The sequence below is a fragment of the Buteo buteo genome, chromosome 13 (assembly GCF_964188355.1).
Source record: "Buteo buteo chromosome 13, bButBut1.hap1.1, whole genome shotgun sequence".
Lineage (NCBI taxonomy): Eukaryota > Metazoa > Chordata > Aves > Accipitriformes > Accipitridae > Buteo > Buteo buteo.
Genome location: NC_134183.1, coordinates 29084483 through 29101894, shown reverse-complemented (window position 1 = coordinate 29101894; position 17412 = coordinate 29084483). Strand labels below are relative to the sequence as shown.

Below are 17412 nucleotides of genomic sequence, written 5' to 3'. Positions count from 1 at the left end.
GACACTTTTCTTTTTTCCAGCCTAATAATGCAGCCTGCTCTCTCCAGGTGGCTATGTTCAGGTAGCAACAGGTTCACATTGAATGATTTTGGTCAAGTTTGTCTCTGACTTTCACCGGGTGTTGCTGTTCCATCAGGTCCTTCAGCTAGTGCTGCCAGAATTGATGGTATCTCTTTGATCCAGACATTAACGAGCTGCTTTCTTCCTACCCAAAACCAAGGCCATTCTTGAAAGAGAGAGGGGCAATGTCTTTCATGAGTTTTTCATGGTTAACACCTGAAAGACTGTATTTTTTGAGGCTGTCTGTAAATAAATAAATAGGTGATCTCTGCTGAATTGAAAATCATGGAAGTTCACTTGTATGGGTAGGTCTTGCTGAGAAACTAGGGACAGCTTTTTAAGAGTTGAAATTTCTTTTTTCATTTTAGGATGTAGATCATTTCATGAACTCTTTCAGCTCTTACCAGAAGAGCTGTTAAGCTGGGAAGATAGCTGTATCTCCTGCAGTGTTTGTGATTGTGCGATGGAAGTAGAAAACTATTTGACTACTGAAGTGACTGCTGAGCCGCTTGCATTGCTAATTCCATTCTGTCAGCAATGTCAATTAGTACTTCAAGAGGTTCATATCTCTGAAGAGAGGCTTTGTGAGTCATATGGTCTCATTTGATAGATAATTATTATAGTCTGCTGATTTCTTCATGTGATCCAAGATGAAATCATGAGGTATGAGAGAATACTGCGATTTCCTGTTATATTTTCTTATTATGTAAGATTGTGGTAATACAGCCAGCTTTCAGACCCACCAGTAAAAAATGAAAACTTCTCTCTGGGTTTTTTTTCTGCTGTGAATTCTTTTAGAGTCACTATATAGGTATCACTAAGCCATTGCCTTTCAGCAGCCCAACTTGTTCTTCCTTCAACAAAGTATGGCAGTTCCACACTTCCATGAGATTTTGGAGGTGGTGGGGTTTATTACGTTAGTCTGCTGAGGCTGGAAGAGAGTCTAGGCAAGAAACTGAGTTTTGGAACAGTCCTGTCAATATGCATTTAATTCTTTGTTTTCTTTCTGAATTCAAGGGTATGTCATCTGTGTCCCTTATATTTTCATTCTGATTTTTTTTAACCTGGTTTAGATTGAGTGATGGTCCTGTGAATGCTTGCCTGGAGATAGCTGGCTGCTGTCTCCAGCCCAGAGGGATGGTGTGGCTTTGCGGTAGGGCAGAAGGATGGGCTGCATGTCCTCCTCATGCCTCTTCCAGTCCTACATCTCCAGTGAGGATAGGAAGAAGTCATCAGTGGTGAGCCAGAAGCATACCTGCAGAGAAAGTACAGCGTTATCACCTGGATAGCAAAGCTGAGTTTATTAGAGCCAAATCAATACTGAAATGTAAAGTACAGGTGACACTATTGGTAAGCTTGGAGAGACAGGAAAGATAATAATTTTTACCTAAAATTTCATTCACCGCCTTTCCTTGAGTAAATCATACTGTTATCTCCCCTATCAGCAGTTTTATTCTGGTGGTTCAAAATTTACATTGAACTATTACAAAGAGCAATATATTCATTGATCATAATCAGGCACAATTTCGCTAAAGTTCATTTGATTCTTGCCGTAATTTTTATTGTCATTTCAGTGCTAGAATTTTGGAATTTATTGTCATTTTTAGGCTAGAATTTCCTTCCCTTTTTAGAAGGCTGATTGTATTTTAGTCTTGTTTTAATATAGTCATAAGCTTGATTTTATATACTAGTCAATAAAGAGGGAGGAATAGTAGAGAGCAAGGTATTTTGCAAGAGAGAGGCCCTTGGTCCTGTGGTGCTTTGTTTTCTCCTATAGGGTTGGATCCCACTAAAGGCTAGGCAGCAATGGCATCAACTTATTATATAAAAGATAGAATGAAAATCTGATTTTGCAAATCATTCTGCTAAATCAATGAGGTGAGAATGTTGTGAAATGATTCAGTGCTTATAATTAGGAACATCTCTCTCTTTCCTCCCACCTGTTCTTTTTACCAGGCGTTTTCTTTGGCAGGGATTTAAGGCTAGGCAATGAAGCTAGAGATGAAAAGCTACAGCTTAGTGCTCATAGGATAACTTTAATATCTATAGGGTTATGTCATGTGGAAGGTTCAGCTGTCTGTAGTAACCCAGTTTCTATGGTGATCTGTTTTCTGCTCTTTCCCTTCTCTAGACAGTAGAAAATGTACAGTTTCAGCTGAATAAATTAAAGGTGCCTATTTCATGCTGGCATAGATCACGAAGTTAGAAACTGCTACACAGCATTTGCTGCCTGAAGTTAACAGTATTTGTCTCTTACAAGGCTGCTGCCTTTTTTACATCAGGAAAATTTTCTTTGTGTAGCCTAGTGGAAACCAGCCTGCTAACCTGTTTTGCTAGACAGTATTTAAATGCTTTCCTCTTTTGTAGTACATTTACTTTCCTTTCAGTTAATTCTGGTGATGAGAGGGAAGCAATATCCCATCAGAAATACTGAGGATGGGGAACTGCTGCTACAGCTGGGGTGGGGGAAACTTGGGCAAAGTGTGGTACGCGTTCAGTCTTCAGCTGTGTCTGACGCTGTAGCATCTTTGGTTAGATTAAAAAAAACTTCCCTGCTTTCTGGCAGGATTTTGATTTTTTTTTTTCTTTTTTTTAAGTAAAAGAAGAGTTCAGTGAACAGGTGCATGGGGGTAAGTTTGGATATATGTGTGTTCATGAAGTTTTACAGGGAATCCTTTGTTTAGAAACCAAGTGGGAAGGGAAGGAGGCATTGGTCCTGAGCACACTACTTGACTCTAATACTGTACCTCTATTGTCACATCTTGGTTAATTGTTTTGGAATTTTTCTGTAGGTTTGTACTTGCATTGGCACATACACTTGTTAGCACATACCTTCATTTTAATGCAAACGAGGTTCCTTAGCCTGCGAGTTTTGGATACAGCAGGGCTGAAACCAACCAAATAATCCAAATGCCCAAACCATGGCTTCTGCGGCTGATTTCCCGGCTGCTCCACTGCCTGCGGTTGGCCTCCGTTGCTGTTACATACAGTGCTCTGTGAATGGGAAGAGCACATACTGAAGAATCGTTTTGGGGTTCTTTCGTTTTTTCGAATAGTCTATCAATATTCATATCTGTTGGGGGAGTGGGGAAGAGGGTATGTAAATAATAAAGTAATACTGCACTTTTGTACTGAAAACAATAGCAAATATGTATGAAACTAATAAAGCTGAAAGAAGAAAAAAACCGCAACCACATATTTACTACAAAGAGCAAAGTTTCTTGTCTTTGTATAAAGTAGATTCTTAGGGCTGGCATAAACATCCAGTGAAGATGACGACAGACCCGGTGTGGGAGCATAACATGTTCTGTAGTGGGAATAATGAAAGTGAATTCTTAATTCTTTATTTCATTATTTTTCTCCTTTCACTCAGCAGATAGAATTGGTTTCCATGTATGGCATAAGCTTTTCAGGAGTTTGGGAGCTTTCTAGATGAAGGCAGCGGCAGTGCTTTAAAGGCTGCAGTGTGTTAAGGGTAAAAGCCATTGATTTAGGCTGTTGTAAATTACTCACGCGCACTGTTCTTGAGAAGCATCCTGGGTATGGGAAGCAAATTGATTTGTGAAGTTCGAAATAATTCCAGGCACTGAGCCTCCCTGGCAGCTTCCAGCTAGGCAGGGTGCCTTATCTCTCTCCTGGGCCAGGGGCAGGGGCTCCTCGGGTCTTGCTCCCCAACCTGCTGCCTTTGCTGAACACATTTTATCGTTTCCTGTCTTGCAAGAGGAAGCCAATATGAAGTTTGGTCTTTCAGAAAATCCCTAGTAGAAGTAGAAGTTCATAATTTTAAGTAGTGGGAAAACTGGGTTAAGAGGGGAAAAAAAAAAGCTTCAGCATTCTTTGAGGCAGAAGATGCTATGCAAAAACAAGTTGTGTAAGGTTAGGTGATGAAGCTGTATGACCAAACGCAGTTTTCTCTGCCATCAAATGCTGTGCTTTGACAAATACGTTACAGTTATTTTGAAATAATTTAGTGGATTGAGAATGTTTTGCAACATGGCTGCACCTCTGAAGCCAAGAAGCTGGTTTGTTTGCAAAGGTGATGGGTGTGGGATGATGTCAGTGCTCTCTAGGCATTGCAAGAGCATCAGTTCAGAAGCTTTAATATATTAAAAATGTCATAGCCTTTTCCTTGTGTTACTCAAGAGCTCTTTTCATATGTACATATTTGCATGTACATGCAACTCTGTAAGTAACTAGATGGTTTCCATACACCTTTAATTGATTCTTGAATATGAGATAACCATTATATTGTCACTCATTTAAAAATATGACTATTCTTTCTGGTTTTGAAAAAGGTCATATGTTTGTTCTGGGTTACTTTATGAATAAAGTTTGCGTGAAAATGGTCATTAGTGGGAATGCTGGTTTGTGGGGTTTTTTTCTATTATTTGGAGGCCTTTTCAACCAAATCTTTTAATTTTTTTTTTCTTTTGGCATTCTGGAGATAATCCGTTTTAAGCTTGCCCTATTTGCAATTACAAAGGAAAAAGCTTTTAATACTTGAGATCAGGTAGCTTTGCCTGAATTAACACAGATGTGCCAAAGTGTTCTCTTAGGGGGAGAAAAAAAGGCAAAAAAAAAGCTATATAGTGTTATGCTGCAAATGCATTTAGAACCTACTCAGAAGAGTTACTCCAAGTAATTTTTTTGATAGCCAAGTTTTTGATGTCTCTGAAAACACAGATTTTTTTTCTTTGTAGATTTTCATGATTGAATGTATATCTTGAAACATTATTTTGCACGGGAAATGCCTTTTTCTTTCTGTGTAGGCAATAAAATTAAGCTCATGTAGCCTTTTATCAATAGAATAACTTACCTCAGACATACTAACTTGTCTCTTGCTTAAGAGTTTGGCTGTTAAACATGTATTTAAAAAAAGAAAAAAAACCAGTTTTGGTGTTGTGTATATTGATGATCTAACTATATTGCAACAAGAAGTCACTGATCTTTTGCTGTTGTTACTGTCTTGCAGTATGCCAGGGTTTGGATCCCTGATCCAGAGGAGGTCTGGAAGTCAGCAGAACTTCTCAAAGATTATAAACCTGGAGATAAAGTCCTCCAGCTTCGACTTGAGGAGGGCAAGGTAGGTCTGCGTATTGTTCGTAAGCTGATTGTTCTTGTTCTTGACTGGAGACTGATGTATCTAACGCAGGAAGCTGTGCCATCAAAATATATCCGTATTTATGTATGTGCAATTATTCTTGTCCACTGACTTTCAGTAGTATTTTTTTGGTGTGACAAATTACACTGTTGAGTTACAAGAATCCATTTTGCCTGATTTTTAAAACAAATAAAATAAAAAATTTGTTGCTTTTATACTTATGCTGTTAAACCTATAACCCCAGTTTGATACTCCAGTGAGAACAGTGTTGCTAGGAGAACAGTGTTGTAGAGAAAGAACTGTGACTTTTAAGTTGAGCGTAACCATCATAAGTTTAATAAAGGTAAAAAGGGGCAAGGATTAAGTGCATTATGAAAATCATGCTGTATATGGTGTAGGGAAATGATGACGTGTCTATGAAGAGCTCACATCCTTCTAGTGAAGGCCTGTTCATTTTTTTTCATGCCAGTTAAATGATTATTTGATTTTAACATATAATGATGGTGATTCCTCAGATCTTCTAATGGAAAATAAAGATCTACTACAGTTGGTCAAATATTTATTTTTAATTTCTTTTTTTTTCATACAAGTGGGCAGCTTAGATCCTACTTTCATGTAGAGGCCTACATAGCAATGAAGTAAAAAGAACAGATTATCTATATAGAATAGCTTCTAAATAAAATATCTTACTTGAATGAATTTCAGTCTTTGACTCACTCACATTTCTATATGGCAAGATGAGTACAACCATTTTAATCTGACAAGATTAATTTTCCCACCATGTATTCCAGACTGTGGGGTGATGCTGCACACTCGCACATTCCTTGGAGTAGAATGGGGGTGTTAGCAGGTAAATGAAGCGATTTAGGTCTAGAGAAAGATGCAATTAAAACATCTATATTAGAGATTAATTTATATCTGCAAAAATTGTAAGTGGCATTTTTTCAGTTTATGTGTTCTTCATGGCATTCTGCCAACATTCTCGTCTCGTATTACGGTGTATGAAGGTGACTATAGACTGATGGGAATCTGCTTCCTCTGTCTGTTCTGCTCAAGAGGAAAATAATGTGGAAAAAATGGTTAGATTTATGATATAATATATTTTGTTCTATTTAATAAAAAGATTTGGCAGCAAAATCAAGGAGTTTGCTTAAGTAATAGTCTGAAAGGATGATACCTCTTCATGGTTGTCTCTTACGCCTATAGAAAACACTTTTGGGAAATTTTAAATGACTTTTTTGGAGAAAGAACTGCTAACTCAAATCACCAGATAATTTAAATCTTGCATTGTGTTTTTGTAACTTGGGCATGTTTTGCTGGGAAGAATGGTTGGAGGGACTGAATGAGGAAACCTAAACACCAGCTCTTTCAACATGTTTCCATTTGATTTTCAGGACCTAGAATATTGCCTAGATCCGAAGACGAAGGAACTCCCGCCCTTGCGAAACCCTGACATACTTGTTGGTGAAAATGACCTCACAGCACTCAGTTATCTCCATGAACCTGCTGTTTTACACAACCTCAAAGTTCGATTTATAGACTCTAAACTAATCTATACCTATTGTGGCAAGTACTGTCTTTTCATACCATAATCTTTATAGGGAATGCCCTAGACAGGAAAAGGAAAGTTAATTATTGTATGTCTGCCTTTAACTTAATTTATTGATAGGGCATGTTGGGCTATTCTTATGAAAGTCCCTATGTTTGTGGTCGTTAAGTGCATCAAGTAGACTTGAAAGTGTTAAGGTTCAGAGAAAATTGAGTTCGCTGTGTGTTCCTCTAGCTTCTCAATGGACTCTGTTTATAAAATGTGTATTCAGCAATTTTAGCTTGCCAGTGGGATTCCTGGCTGGTTGGTGTTTTCCTTAGGCTTCCTTAGCTAGGCATGGACTGGAGGAGGGCTTCACATGGTGCAGACGCAGGAGGCTCGCCTTGCTGTTTGGTGGATTTCTTGCCCAGCTGTGATTGCCTACCGCTGCATTGAGCTGCTCCATCTCTGTATGGAAGTTACCAGTTTCTTTTCTTTTTCATGTTTTCCAATCAGTGCAACTATAGGAGTGAATTTGTAACAGTGCATGAGCCAATGCTCGTCCGATCACAATTAGGTACAATCTTGGTTTTAGAAATACCATTTAACTCCCAGTAGAGGTTACCCGAAGTTGTAATTGCCTGTGATATTTTCAGATGGCCAGAATGGGGGGAAGTTACTTTAATGACCACTTCATAAGTGCAGAATTGCAGCTAGGTGGTCTATTTTAAAGAAACATTGTGAGATAGTTTAGGCTTAAAATTTAGATTTCTTGCTTCTGGGCTTTTTTCTCTGTGTTCATGTGTTTATTTTAAATCTCAGTGTTTAGTCTAAATACATTGCTACCTTTTAATACATCCTTTCAATATACATAAACTGTAAATTTTTCAAATATTTATCTAGTTTATCTGTACTTTGGACATGGTGCTAATGCATAAGAAATGGCTTAAGTCATTAGTGGATTTTTTACATTTTAAGCTCAGTAAAACAAAACACAATATGAAGATGTGATTGCTAGAAACCAGATATTGAAAATGTCCTTCTCATAATTGTCTGATTAAGCCAAAGACACATTTTACCAGTACGTGTAGTCAAATTATCATTTGCATATTCATTGTAGCCCACTATATGCCAGCAGAATACGTGCCCCATGATTTCTTTTTAATACGCAATTTAACTTTGTCTCTAATCAGACTTTCGTAGGATAGTCCCAGTTCTTTGTATCGCAAGCCAGAGTATACTGAACCTTCTTGATGTTATTGTATATTATTAGAGTTGCTGTTTATAATTTCATTGTACTTGGCACTGTTTTGCAAACTATAGAGTGGGGAAGTCATGTTGCAAGGCGGCCCTTGACAGATATCAGCTAATCGTCTGAAGCAGGAATTTGTGTTTTGCAGCTGAAGGCATTGTCCTGTCCTGGTCTGCATGTGGAATATGCCAAGGGTCAGTTTTTCCCTCGTCTGGTCACTGTTACAGTTCCACCCATAGCGATGGGTATGGAGACCTAAGGCAACCAGCACGTTAAACGCGTTGTGATGGACAGACTGCAGGCATTAATGTCCCACCACATTTTGCTCACTCCGGCTATTCCTAATCTGCGGATGTTCAGCAGAGCGCCTCTGCTCCCAGTCCTGCTCTCAGCAGCGTCCAGACCGTGGGGGACTGAATCAGGCTTTGCCACCCTCTGCTTGCAGCCAGCCTTCATTCCCGTAGGAGTGGGCGATGATTCATACCCATGTCTCATCCCATCATGCAGTCAGAGCATGACTAGAGGCACAGAATAATTTAGGTTGGAAGAGACCTCTGGAAGTCTTCGGTGAAGCTCCCTCCTTAAAACAGGTCTGACCAGACCAGGCTGCTCAGGGCTTGGACCAGACAATGTATCTGAGTATCTGAGCGTCTCCAGTGATGGAGATACCACAGCCCCTCCGGGTGACCCCTGCTGAGGGTGCATGTTGTGGTCCCGGCACTGGGACCGCCTCAGTTCCCCCAGTTGAGACACTGCCTGTGTTTCTCTCTCTAGTGCCCCCACGACAAAGCTCTTGATGGGGGAACGTTGTGTGAAAGGGCTTTTGTGCGACTGGAGTCTCATGGCCTGAGCTTGTGGGGGGTTTTCAGTCTGAGGTTCGTGGTCCCGTGCCTACTGATACCACCATAGCCCTCCCGTAAGACAGCCTGCCCAGTTTGTGTTTCGGCTGCTTGCAGACATGCGCTGTGTTCAGCGTCATTTAAGAGGCTTTCAAAAGGAAAGTGCTGTCTGCTAGTTTTGTTTTGCTGTGTTTGGGAAAGCGTGTTGTTTTCATGTTTTCTGGAGTGCAGCTTTAGTTGTGGGTTTGGCTGGTTTTATAGTTTCTCACACGGCTGGAAGGCCTTTAGCTCTTCATGGATGGGTCTGCCAGAGGGCCTGGGATGGCGGAGCTTGGTCGGCTGTTTTGCTTCCAAACAAGACTCAAGCGATGATTCTGGGAGCTGCATGTGGGTTTGTTGGAAACATGGATCCAGTAGGGTGGGGATTCCCAGTGGTCAGAGTCCGGGTGAAGGAGGTTTAATGCTGTCCGGTGACCTGAGGAATGCAGTATGTTGTGGATTTATTAGCTTGGGATGTAGGCACAGGTACGTTATGTTATAAACTAAGGAAAATAGAGTTGGCGTGTTGGCCTTTAAAAATGTGATCCTTTGGCCACGAGCATTGACCTTTCAAACTGCTCTATCGGTTCCCATCCTGAGTACAAGTTGCTTCCCCTCTGCAGAGGTTATTGCCTTAGAGCTCTGCCTGTGGAAGGAACTGTATTTGCCTCCTTAATCTGACTCGCACATTAGCCAGGTTAGTTTAAATACCCCGTGAAGGTGGTTAGAGTCAACCCAGCTGATTTAGCCCAAAGGAGATTGAAACACTTTAATCCACCACGTAAATTACAGTAACATTGTTCTCAACCAGCAGAACTAGAACTGGGATGGAGGGATGTCCACAGCCCTAGAAGTGAATTCAAACCATGCTGTCTTAGTGTGATATGTCAAATGGATATTAAATGATTTAAAATTTCACTTTGAAGTAATCCAAACTTTTAAACAGAAAACGTCCTCATTTCTTAGTTTCAAGTCAGCCTTTCGCCAGCAATTCAGAGGTGATTTATAACTTTGCTTTACTGTTGGGAATATGAAATGAAGAATTAATGAAGGAAGTTGAAAAGTTACAAAGGAAAATTTGAATGCTTACGTGGGAAAACGGCTATGGCTGTGATGAAAACTCAATGAATAGTGCTGCTTAGTTCAGATGTATGAAGTACTGCCTGCTATGCAGGAGAGCAAACTTTAATTTAAATTAATAAACTATGTTAATATCCAATTTGTCCACACATGGGTGAATATGTTCAAGATAAAAGAATTAGATACACTTATTTTGGGTATGTATAAGAAGAATGGCAAAAAGAGTAGCCAGAGTTCAATTTAGTGAAATTGTAGGAATGAAAACACACATAAATCTGATTTGGGAAAGGCCATGATATTTCTTAAAATAGCAATATGATTTAGTGGAGATAAAGAGAAATTATATGTAAATTAATCTGGATTATAGTCCTGTGAGACAGATTTAAAAGTTCCATGGAAAGCATGTAATTCCTAACTCACTTGGTTTGGGTATTTCCAGATGGTAGTTGCTTGTTGATTTTACAGATTGCTACTGAAGTTTAATGATTTACTATGCTGGAGACTTGTCATGGGGCTGCTTGTTTTGAATTCAAGGGTTTATTTTTGCCAACGTAGCCAAAAGCAGGAGGAATTGTCTGAAGTCTCACACAGCTTTTTTTTAATGCCTCTTTGATGAGACTTGCAAGCCTGGGAGGCTTGGCTCGGCGGCGTGGCCTTACTTAACTTTTTACTACTTTTTCACAGTTACAAAGGGCAGATGTTAAAAACTGACACTGAAAATATTCCTTGAATCTGCTAGTACTGAGGTCCCTTCCCCTCCCTAACACCCCTCTTATTTCTTGGCTCATCACTACAGCGTTAAAACTTGGCATAAATTTTTATAGAGACTTTTCACTTGAGCTCCTGAGTCATTTTAGTGAAGTCACGGCTGATGGAAAAACACTGACTTACATGGGTGTGTCTAGACATAAAACTTGCCATATACTTGAGGAAATAGATTGAGGTCTCTCGGATCTCTTTGTGAAAGATATTCTACTGTCGTTTAATGTTTTTGCTATGGTTTGTGCTTGATCTATAAATGCATGACAGGATTTTAAAATGGGATGATGCTTCCAGTGGCAGTGCCAGACTGTGGATGCTTTCACTTCCCTTCTCCCAGCTTTTCCTTGGAAAATTTCTTAGACAGACAGCACAACGCTGTAAGCTGCACAGGGCAGAGGGCTGGAATCTGCATTGAGGAAGTCTGTGTGTGTGCACGTGTGAATTTCTGAGCAGATATAGAAGTGAGTTGAGTGCTGTGGAAGTGCTTCTGGTGCAGGTTCTTCAGGGATGGTTTGTCCAAGGAGCGTGTGTAGCATGCTTGCTATAGTGACTGTGCAGCCATCTGTACCTGCATTGTCGCTTCTAGGCACCAAAATACATATGTAAGAAGAAATTATATTTTTAAAATGGCCACAGTTAAAATTAGAGTTTCTTTTTTTTTTCCCCTTATCACATTGTCAAGGTGAGGAGGAATTGCCATGTCAAGAGAGCACAGTTTGCCTGACACGGCTGGGTCTCCCATGGCAGTGATCAGTGTTTTCACCCCTGCGCGGAGCAAATAAGTGTTCCCTACCCATTGTAAATGCTGCAGGAGAGAAAGGTATAAGTAATCTTTGTCAAATCATCCCTGTGGGCAGAGCAATCCTAGTTTCTCATGAAAAAGAAAATCGTACCAAAAGCATTTGAGATCTCACTTCGTGGCTAGGAAGGATGTATGGAGTAAGACTGTTTTCCTGCATGGGGAGAGTAAAAGGATGGCATGCGTTTAGAAATACTGTAGTAATAAGTGGTATTAAAAAAGACAGATACGTGTTTAACTGGGTGGAAAAACTAGAAAATGGAAGGTGTAAGTAGTTATACACAGATGTATAAGATGAGGGTTTTATGGTGCCTTCTAGAGTCGTAATTACTTAATTTCCTGACATGACTGTGTACTGCTGTGTATCAGCCCTACGAAATATGTCTACATATATGTTTTTTTTGATCCCCTTGACTGGCAGAGATGCCCTAGAATCCAGATTACACCATGACTCTACTTTGTTGCTTGTTATGAAAACTGAAGGTGTTATTCCTGGGCACAGCATAACGGCTGAAGGGCTAACACACTTCACATATCCAAACTGACAGTCAGCGAAGCCATGTAGTACTTATAATTCACAAATCACATTAACATTTGTAATTCGCAGTAAAACACAGGGAAGTACAATGCACATTCATTGGTTTACTTCACTGAGCAGGTGGTATTTCAAGTCAACACGCTCTGAATCTGGTTGTTTTGTGCATGCTAACTTTAGAAAAGGCAGATAGAGAGAAAAAGTAAAAAGTTGTCCCTGATGTGTTTCCTAAAGCAGGGTAGAAGTAAACTCTTCTGATACTTTTTGTACACAAAACTGTGGTCAGAATAAGTATCTGTTGAAGGCAGTAATATCAGGTCCTTATTCTTCTCTAGTTAATATTTTTAGAAATGTTAGAACAATAGTTGGTGTTAAAGCCATTTTTTGGTTTGTTTTATTTTGAAACAGCTATTAATAATTCCTTTTGTTTCATTTCCTTTGTAGGTATCGTCTTAGTGGCCATAAATCCTTATGAACAACTGCCTATCTATGGCGAAGATATCATCAATGCGTACAGTGGCCAAAATATGGGGGACATGGATCCACATATCTTTGCGGTGGCTGAAGAAGCATATAAGCAGATGGCCAGGTTTGTAGACCACGAGTCTTGAATTCATTGTTTTTCTAAAAGGAATAAGACTTAAAATTGCTGGCCGATGGCCTTCTCTTTAATTTATAGCTCATGAAATATTTTGCAAGATCTGTCTTTTATCGACCATTTTAGTACATTTCACAAGAGGATAAGTTGCTTAAGTTAGCGAACAGTAAAGCGTTATGAATGCCATAGAGATCATGGCCACTGACAGGTAACAGGAATAACTACGGATCTTGTCAATATGTAGGTCTAAAATTAGCCTAGTGCTTTAGAAGATTATGTTGTTGTGATTTGATTAGCAAAATGTGGAGATACTTTTTAATCATCAGTGGATTTTTAAAGAGAAAAGTGCCAAATTCTTAACTGTTTTGTATTTATATATGATACTGACAACAGAAAAAAAATCACTTGGCTTATGAGTGCTATTATAGGCTCCTAGTCATGTCGGTCAAGTCCCAGCTACATAATCTGCCTGTGGCTGTTGTTGACTAGAATTAAGAGGGAGCAGAAGGACGATTGCATAGAGCGTGTGAAAACAGCGTCTCTAAGGACACTGTAACAGCTGCGCAGGAAATCCTCATTTCTTTAAGTATTGCATGAAAATGAACTTGTCACCCAAGGTGAGTGGTTATTAGAAACTTCTTCCCCTCCACCCCAAGAGCCTGCCAATTTGAGGAGCTTTTGAAATATTTTTGTTTCTAGGATAAAGATCTTTTGGGCTACTGTGTGGTCTTTGGTTGACAGGATGGTCCCTGGTATCCTCATTGGTTAGCTGCAAGCTATTTAATCAGTTTTCTGTGTTGACAATACAGCCCATGATCAAATTAATCAAGTAAAACAGTGGCAGGGCTCTGGATAAATTGCGATGGCCCTCAAGCCGTACTGCGGGAGGGGGAGGCAAGGGGAGAATGGGTTGAAAATGATGAAGTGTTCATCTTTGAAATTAGCTATCTGTTCATTTTAGAATCCATATGAGAGCTAGAATGAATAAAATGCTCCATACGCTGTGAAGTTAGTCAGCTGCGTACGTGAATATGGTGATTCACGATTCCCATGTAACAGATAATTTCAGAAGAAAACAGTATGGTGCAACAGTGACTTAGGGTAATTGCAAAATAGCCAATGATTCAAATATACTCTACATCTGCACTGCTGAATGGCAGAGGTATTCGCCTCACTTTCTGCTAAGAAAATAGACATATAATCTATTATGGGAGTATAAAGGCAAAACTGTGTATTACAACAGTCACATCTGCTTTGTGGCTCTTTCAGTCTAGATCGCTATTGGTTTAGATCTAGATCCCTGTTGTTTTAAACAGACTTGCTACTCAAGTCCCTCTAAAAGCTCTACAAAACAAGAATTTATTAGCGTTATTTTACATCTGAGGCACGGTATACAGTGAGCTGCAATTATATGTCAATGATGGATATAATCCAAATTCCCAGAATTTTTGTTCTTAATATTAACCAGTGGAAGGAAGAGAGTGGAAGGGGGATGTCTCTCCACTGGCTGCCTGTAACCACTGTCTGAAGCAGGCTTACCTCTTACCTGTGTTGAAATTTCAAATTGCTGGATCACCTGTATTCTGTGTGCTTGTTAGCTGAAGCCTGTGCAGTGGAGACTTCTATCTGCCACCATCTGCATCCTCTGCTGTCAGAGGAAGACTGAGGGGGCTGAGATTTTGGCTAGAGTTTCTGCTGTGGTTTTCCCTTTTTGTGTTAATTGCATGCTCTTCAGCTCTCACTATGCCCTCCAGCAATTGTGCTGTCCTGAATAACAACAAATAAGATGCGGTAGAAGTTCCTTCTTGAAACAAATGATGAGAAACTATAGAAGCATGGAAATGATCTGAAATAATCCTTTTGCATTAATGAATTAATTCATTCGTGTGTCTACAACATGTTATAAAAAATTTGTTATTCTTTTATGAATAACTGACAGTACTTCCATAGGTGCAAAATGAAATCTGAACACACAATGAGAATGAAAAAAATTCCTCTAACCTGAATTAACAATTTCATTGTTTATTTAGTTTCCCAATGTTTATTTCCTTTTCTATCTTTTTTTTTTGGCTTGTTTGTTTTTAAGAACTTTTTCTGTGATTTGGACATACTGGGTTTGCTCATTGAATTTAGTTTTCTAATGCTGTTTCCAATTCCTTAATCAGTTGTCCTGCCCTTTAACTTCAGTGATACTTTCTACACTCTGAACAAATCACCTTTTACTCCTGGATTATGAAGTTAAAGAAAAAAATGTGCAGATTTATATTTCTGTAGCTGTTTATTTAAAAATGAAAATCAGATTGTCTGTGACTGTTTCTTTAACTCTTTAATAATTGCATTGAATATTCATATGGTAGCTACTCATATGGCATTAATCTATATTTATGCATGTAATTGGTGAGGTTTATTTTTCTGTTGTTTCTAATCTTTCCTAATTCCATGTTTAAATGATCACTGGAGTAATTAATCATGATGCTCGACATGCTCCTATCTATAAGGCTTCAGTGAGCTCCTCTAAATATTTACTCCTTAAGTCTTCTTGTTAATTTATAATTTAATGATTTAGAATTCATTCTTGCCATCTTCATTACTTCGTCTGCTGTGGCTGAGAAACTCCTTCCATGTGCATGGTTGTAACTAAATGATCTCTGTGGTCTTCTTCAGCCAAAGAAAGTGCCCCATGGCAGCAATCAGGAAAGCTAGTGATTGTACACTAAATATTTGCACTGCGTCTTCAGAAAAAATACAGTGCAAAAACGTTGGCTGCTGGAATGACAGGGATGGAGCTCACATCTGGCTTGCACACGAAAAGTGATATTCAGCAACTGTTTGGGGTTAATTGCAGTATAGAGCAGCACATAAAGATACCTTCGCGTGTGAAATTTTCTGCATAGAGAGCCAAATGTTGTGGTATGTATGGGCTGTGAAGTGGTGTGCCCATTTAGGCATCCATTATTTCCTCTTAAAACAGCAGTTCTGCCACCAGTTTCCAGTGGAGGGTTAGTGAAAAGGAATATGGCTCATTTTTATCCATAGCTGACAATAAATAAGTGATTACTGTTTGCTAAGTAGCTTCTTGTCTTTTTCAGCACAGGAAGATGTGCACAGCTCTTTTAAGACTAATCTCATTTTGGATTATTATTTCTTTTTTTTTCTTTTCCCTTCCCCTCCTCCGCTCTCCCCTTCTATTCCCTCCTCCTCATCTGTATCTTTGTGCCTTTACCTTTTCTCTCTCCATCTCTCCTACCACTCCTCTGCACAGACGGCTTCATTTCCAACACCTTTCCTCTGCTGTGCCCAAAATAAGCAATGAACTAGTTTTACAACTGCATTTAAATTGTGTTAGACTTAGGGTTATGTACGCCTCCAACTTGCCAACAACGTTATTGGTTTGGGTTGTATGATCCTCCAGACCGCAGGTGTAAGGAAGGGCTGCAGAGCAGATCTCTTCCTCTGTCCGAGGGGGCAGAGATCCACCAGTGAGCGTCTCCCAGCTCCGACGGGGACCTGTCCGAGGGGCTCCCCCCACCACAGGGCTTCGTGCAGAGCCGTTTGGGGGCTGCTGCGCTCCTGAAGGAAGAGCTGTAACAAGCTGTGCTTTTGGAAAGAGCTGGGACCTGCGCTCAGAGGTCTCTCTCTTCTCATGGATAGGCAATGTATTGCTCATGGATAGCTTGCTTCATTTGAGCGAATGTATACAGGTTCGGGACAAGGTTTAAGGCAGACGAGCGATTTAAAAGGAGGTGAATTATTATTGAAGAACTTATTTTTGTCTCAGAAATATAAACCACAACGTCAGCGTGCGGGTGTTTGCATCTGTCGAACCCTTTGAACTGCAATTCATACCACTTTTGTAAGTCAGCATTTCCAAATTATTAACAAAAAAGAAGTTCAGTCTTCACAATTACCCCTCTGTGGTAACTGTGAAAATTGAGGCAAAGCATCAGTTGGCAAGTATTTGGGTTTGGTTTTTTTGAGAGCACTACATCCTCAGTAGGAATCATAACGATCAGCAGGTGCAGCTCATTTTCTTTGTAATGTTCAGTAGAAGACTCCATTTTTAACTGTATGGTTTGCAATAAGAGGAGGTGTTGATGATTATACTCTTGAAACTGTTAAGAATTGCATTAATGTATGAGACTTATGATTATCAGTTTCTTAACACTATTGGGGAAAGAAGTTCTAAATCACTCTTACACAGGATCCCTTCCCCTGCCTAGTAAGGGTATACTGCAGTAATTAAGATAATGTATTTTTTAATCAGCACTTTGTTGGTCTGGTTTGTTCCAACCTACCTGTGGTTGATGACAGATACAGCAGAGTTCAGTGCTTTTCAATTTAATAAATTAACTTGGAGATTTCCTTCTGATTAATTAGTAAAGTCTAGCAAAGTGGAAGTTGAAAGTAACATTTGCAAACAGAATTACATACTGATGAGATCCATCTAAAACTCCATGAATACCAGGATGGAAAGCAACAGTGTTTAAAGCCTCGGGCTCCAAAGTTTTGCTTTTTCTGTTTGGACAAAGTATAATGATTTATTCAATGTCAGTGTGTATCCTATTCATTAAATTACCTTTAATAAGCAGGCTGCCTCTCTGTTTTGTCAGATTTTTGGCATGTGTCTGATGGCTCTCAGGTACAGGAAGATTTTCTTCTGTCGCTTTTTGTTCAAAAGGAAGCTTGGTGAGCTGTTGAGTAGGTGTTTTGAAAGCACCTTGACTGACAGTCTCCAGTTATCCCAGGCATCCCAAGATGATGTCCTCTTATAAAAATGCATGTTTGATCAGCTGCTGCTTTGCTTCCGAGTGATAAATGG

At 39.5% G+C, this 17412-nt stretch overlaps 1 protein-coding gene across 8 annotated transcripts in view; it reads left to right on the top strand.

The window, feature by feature from the left end:
* The window catches only part of MYO5A (myosin VA), a 105530-nt gene that overhangs the window by 15155 nt on the left and 72963 nt on the right, over positions 1–17412 (top strand). For all 8 annotated transcript variants that reach the window (XM_075045292.1, XM_075045290.1, XM_075045288.1 and 5 more), the window contains exons 2-4: positions 5033–5143; positions 6556–6727; positions 12440–12584. In XM_075045292.1, the coding sequence (XP_074901393.1) occupies positions 5033–5143; positions 6556–6727; positions 12440–12584 (428 nt within the window). The remainder of the gene's footprint in view (positions 1–5032; positions 5144–6555; positions 6728–12439; positions 12585–17412) is intronic.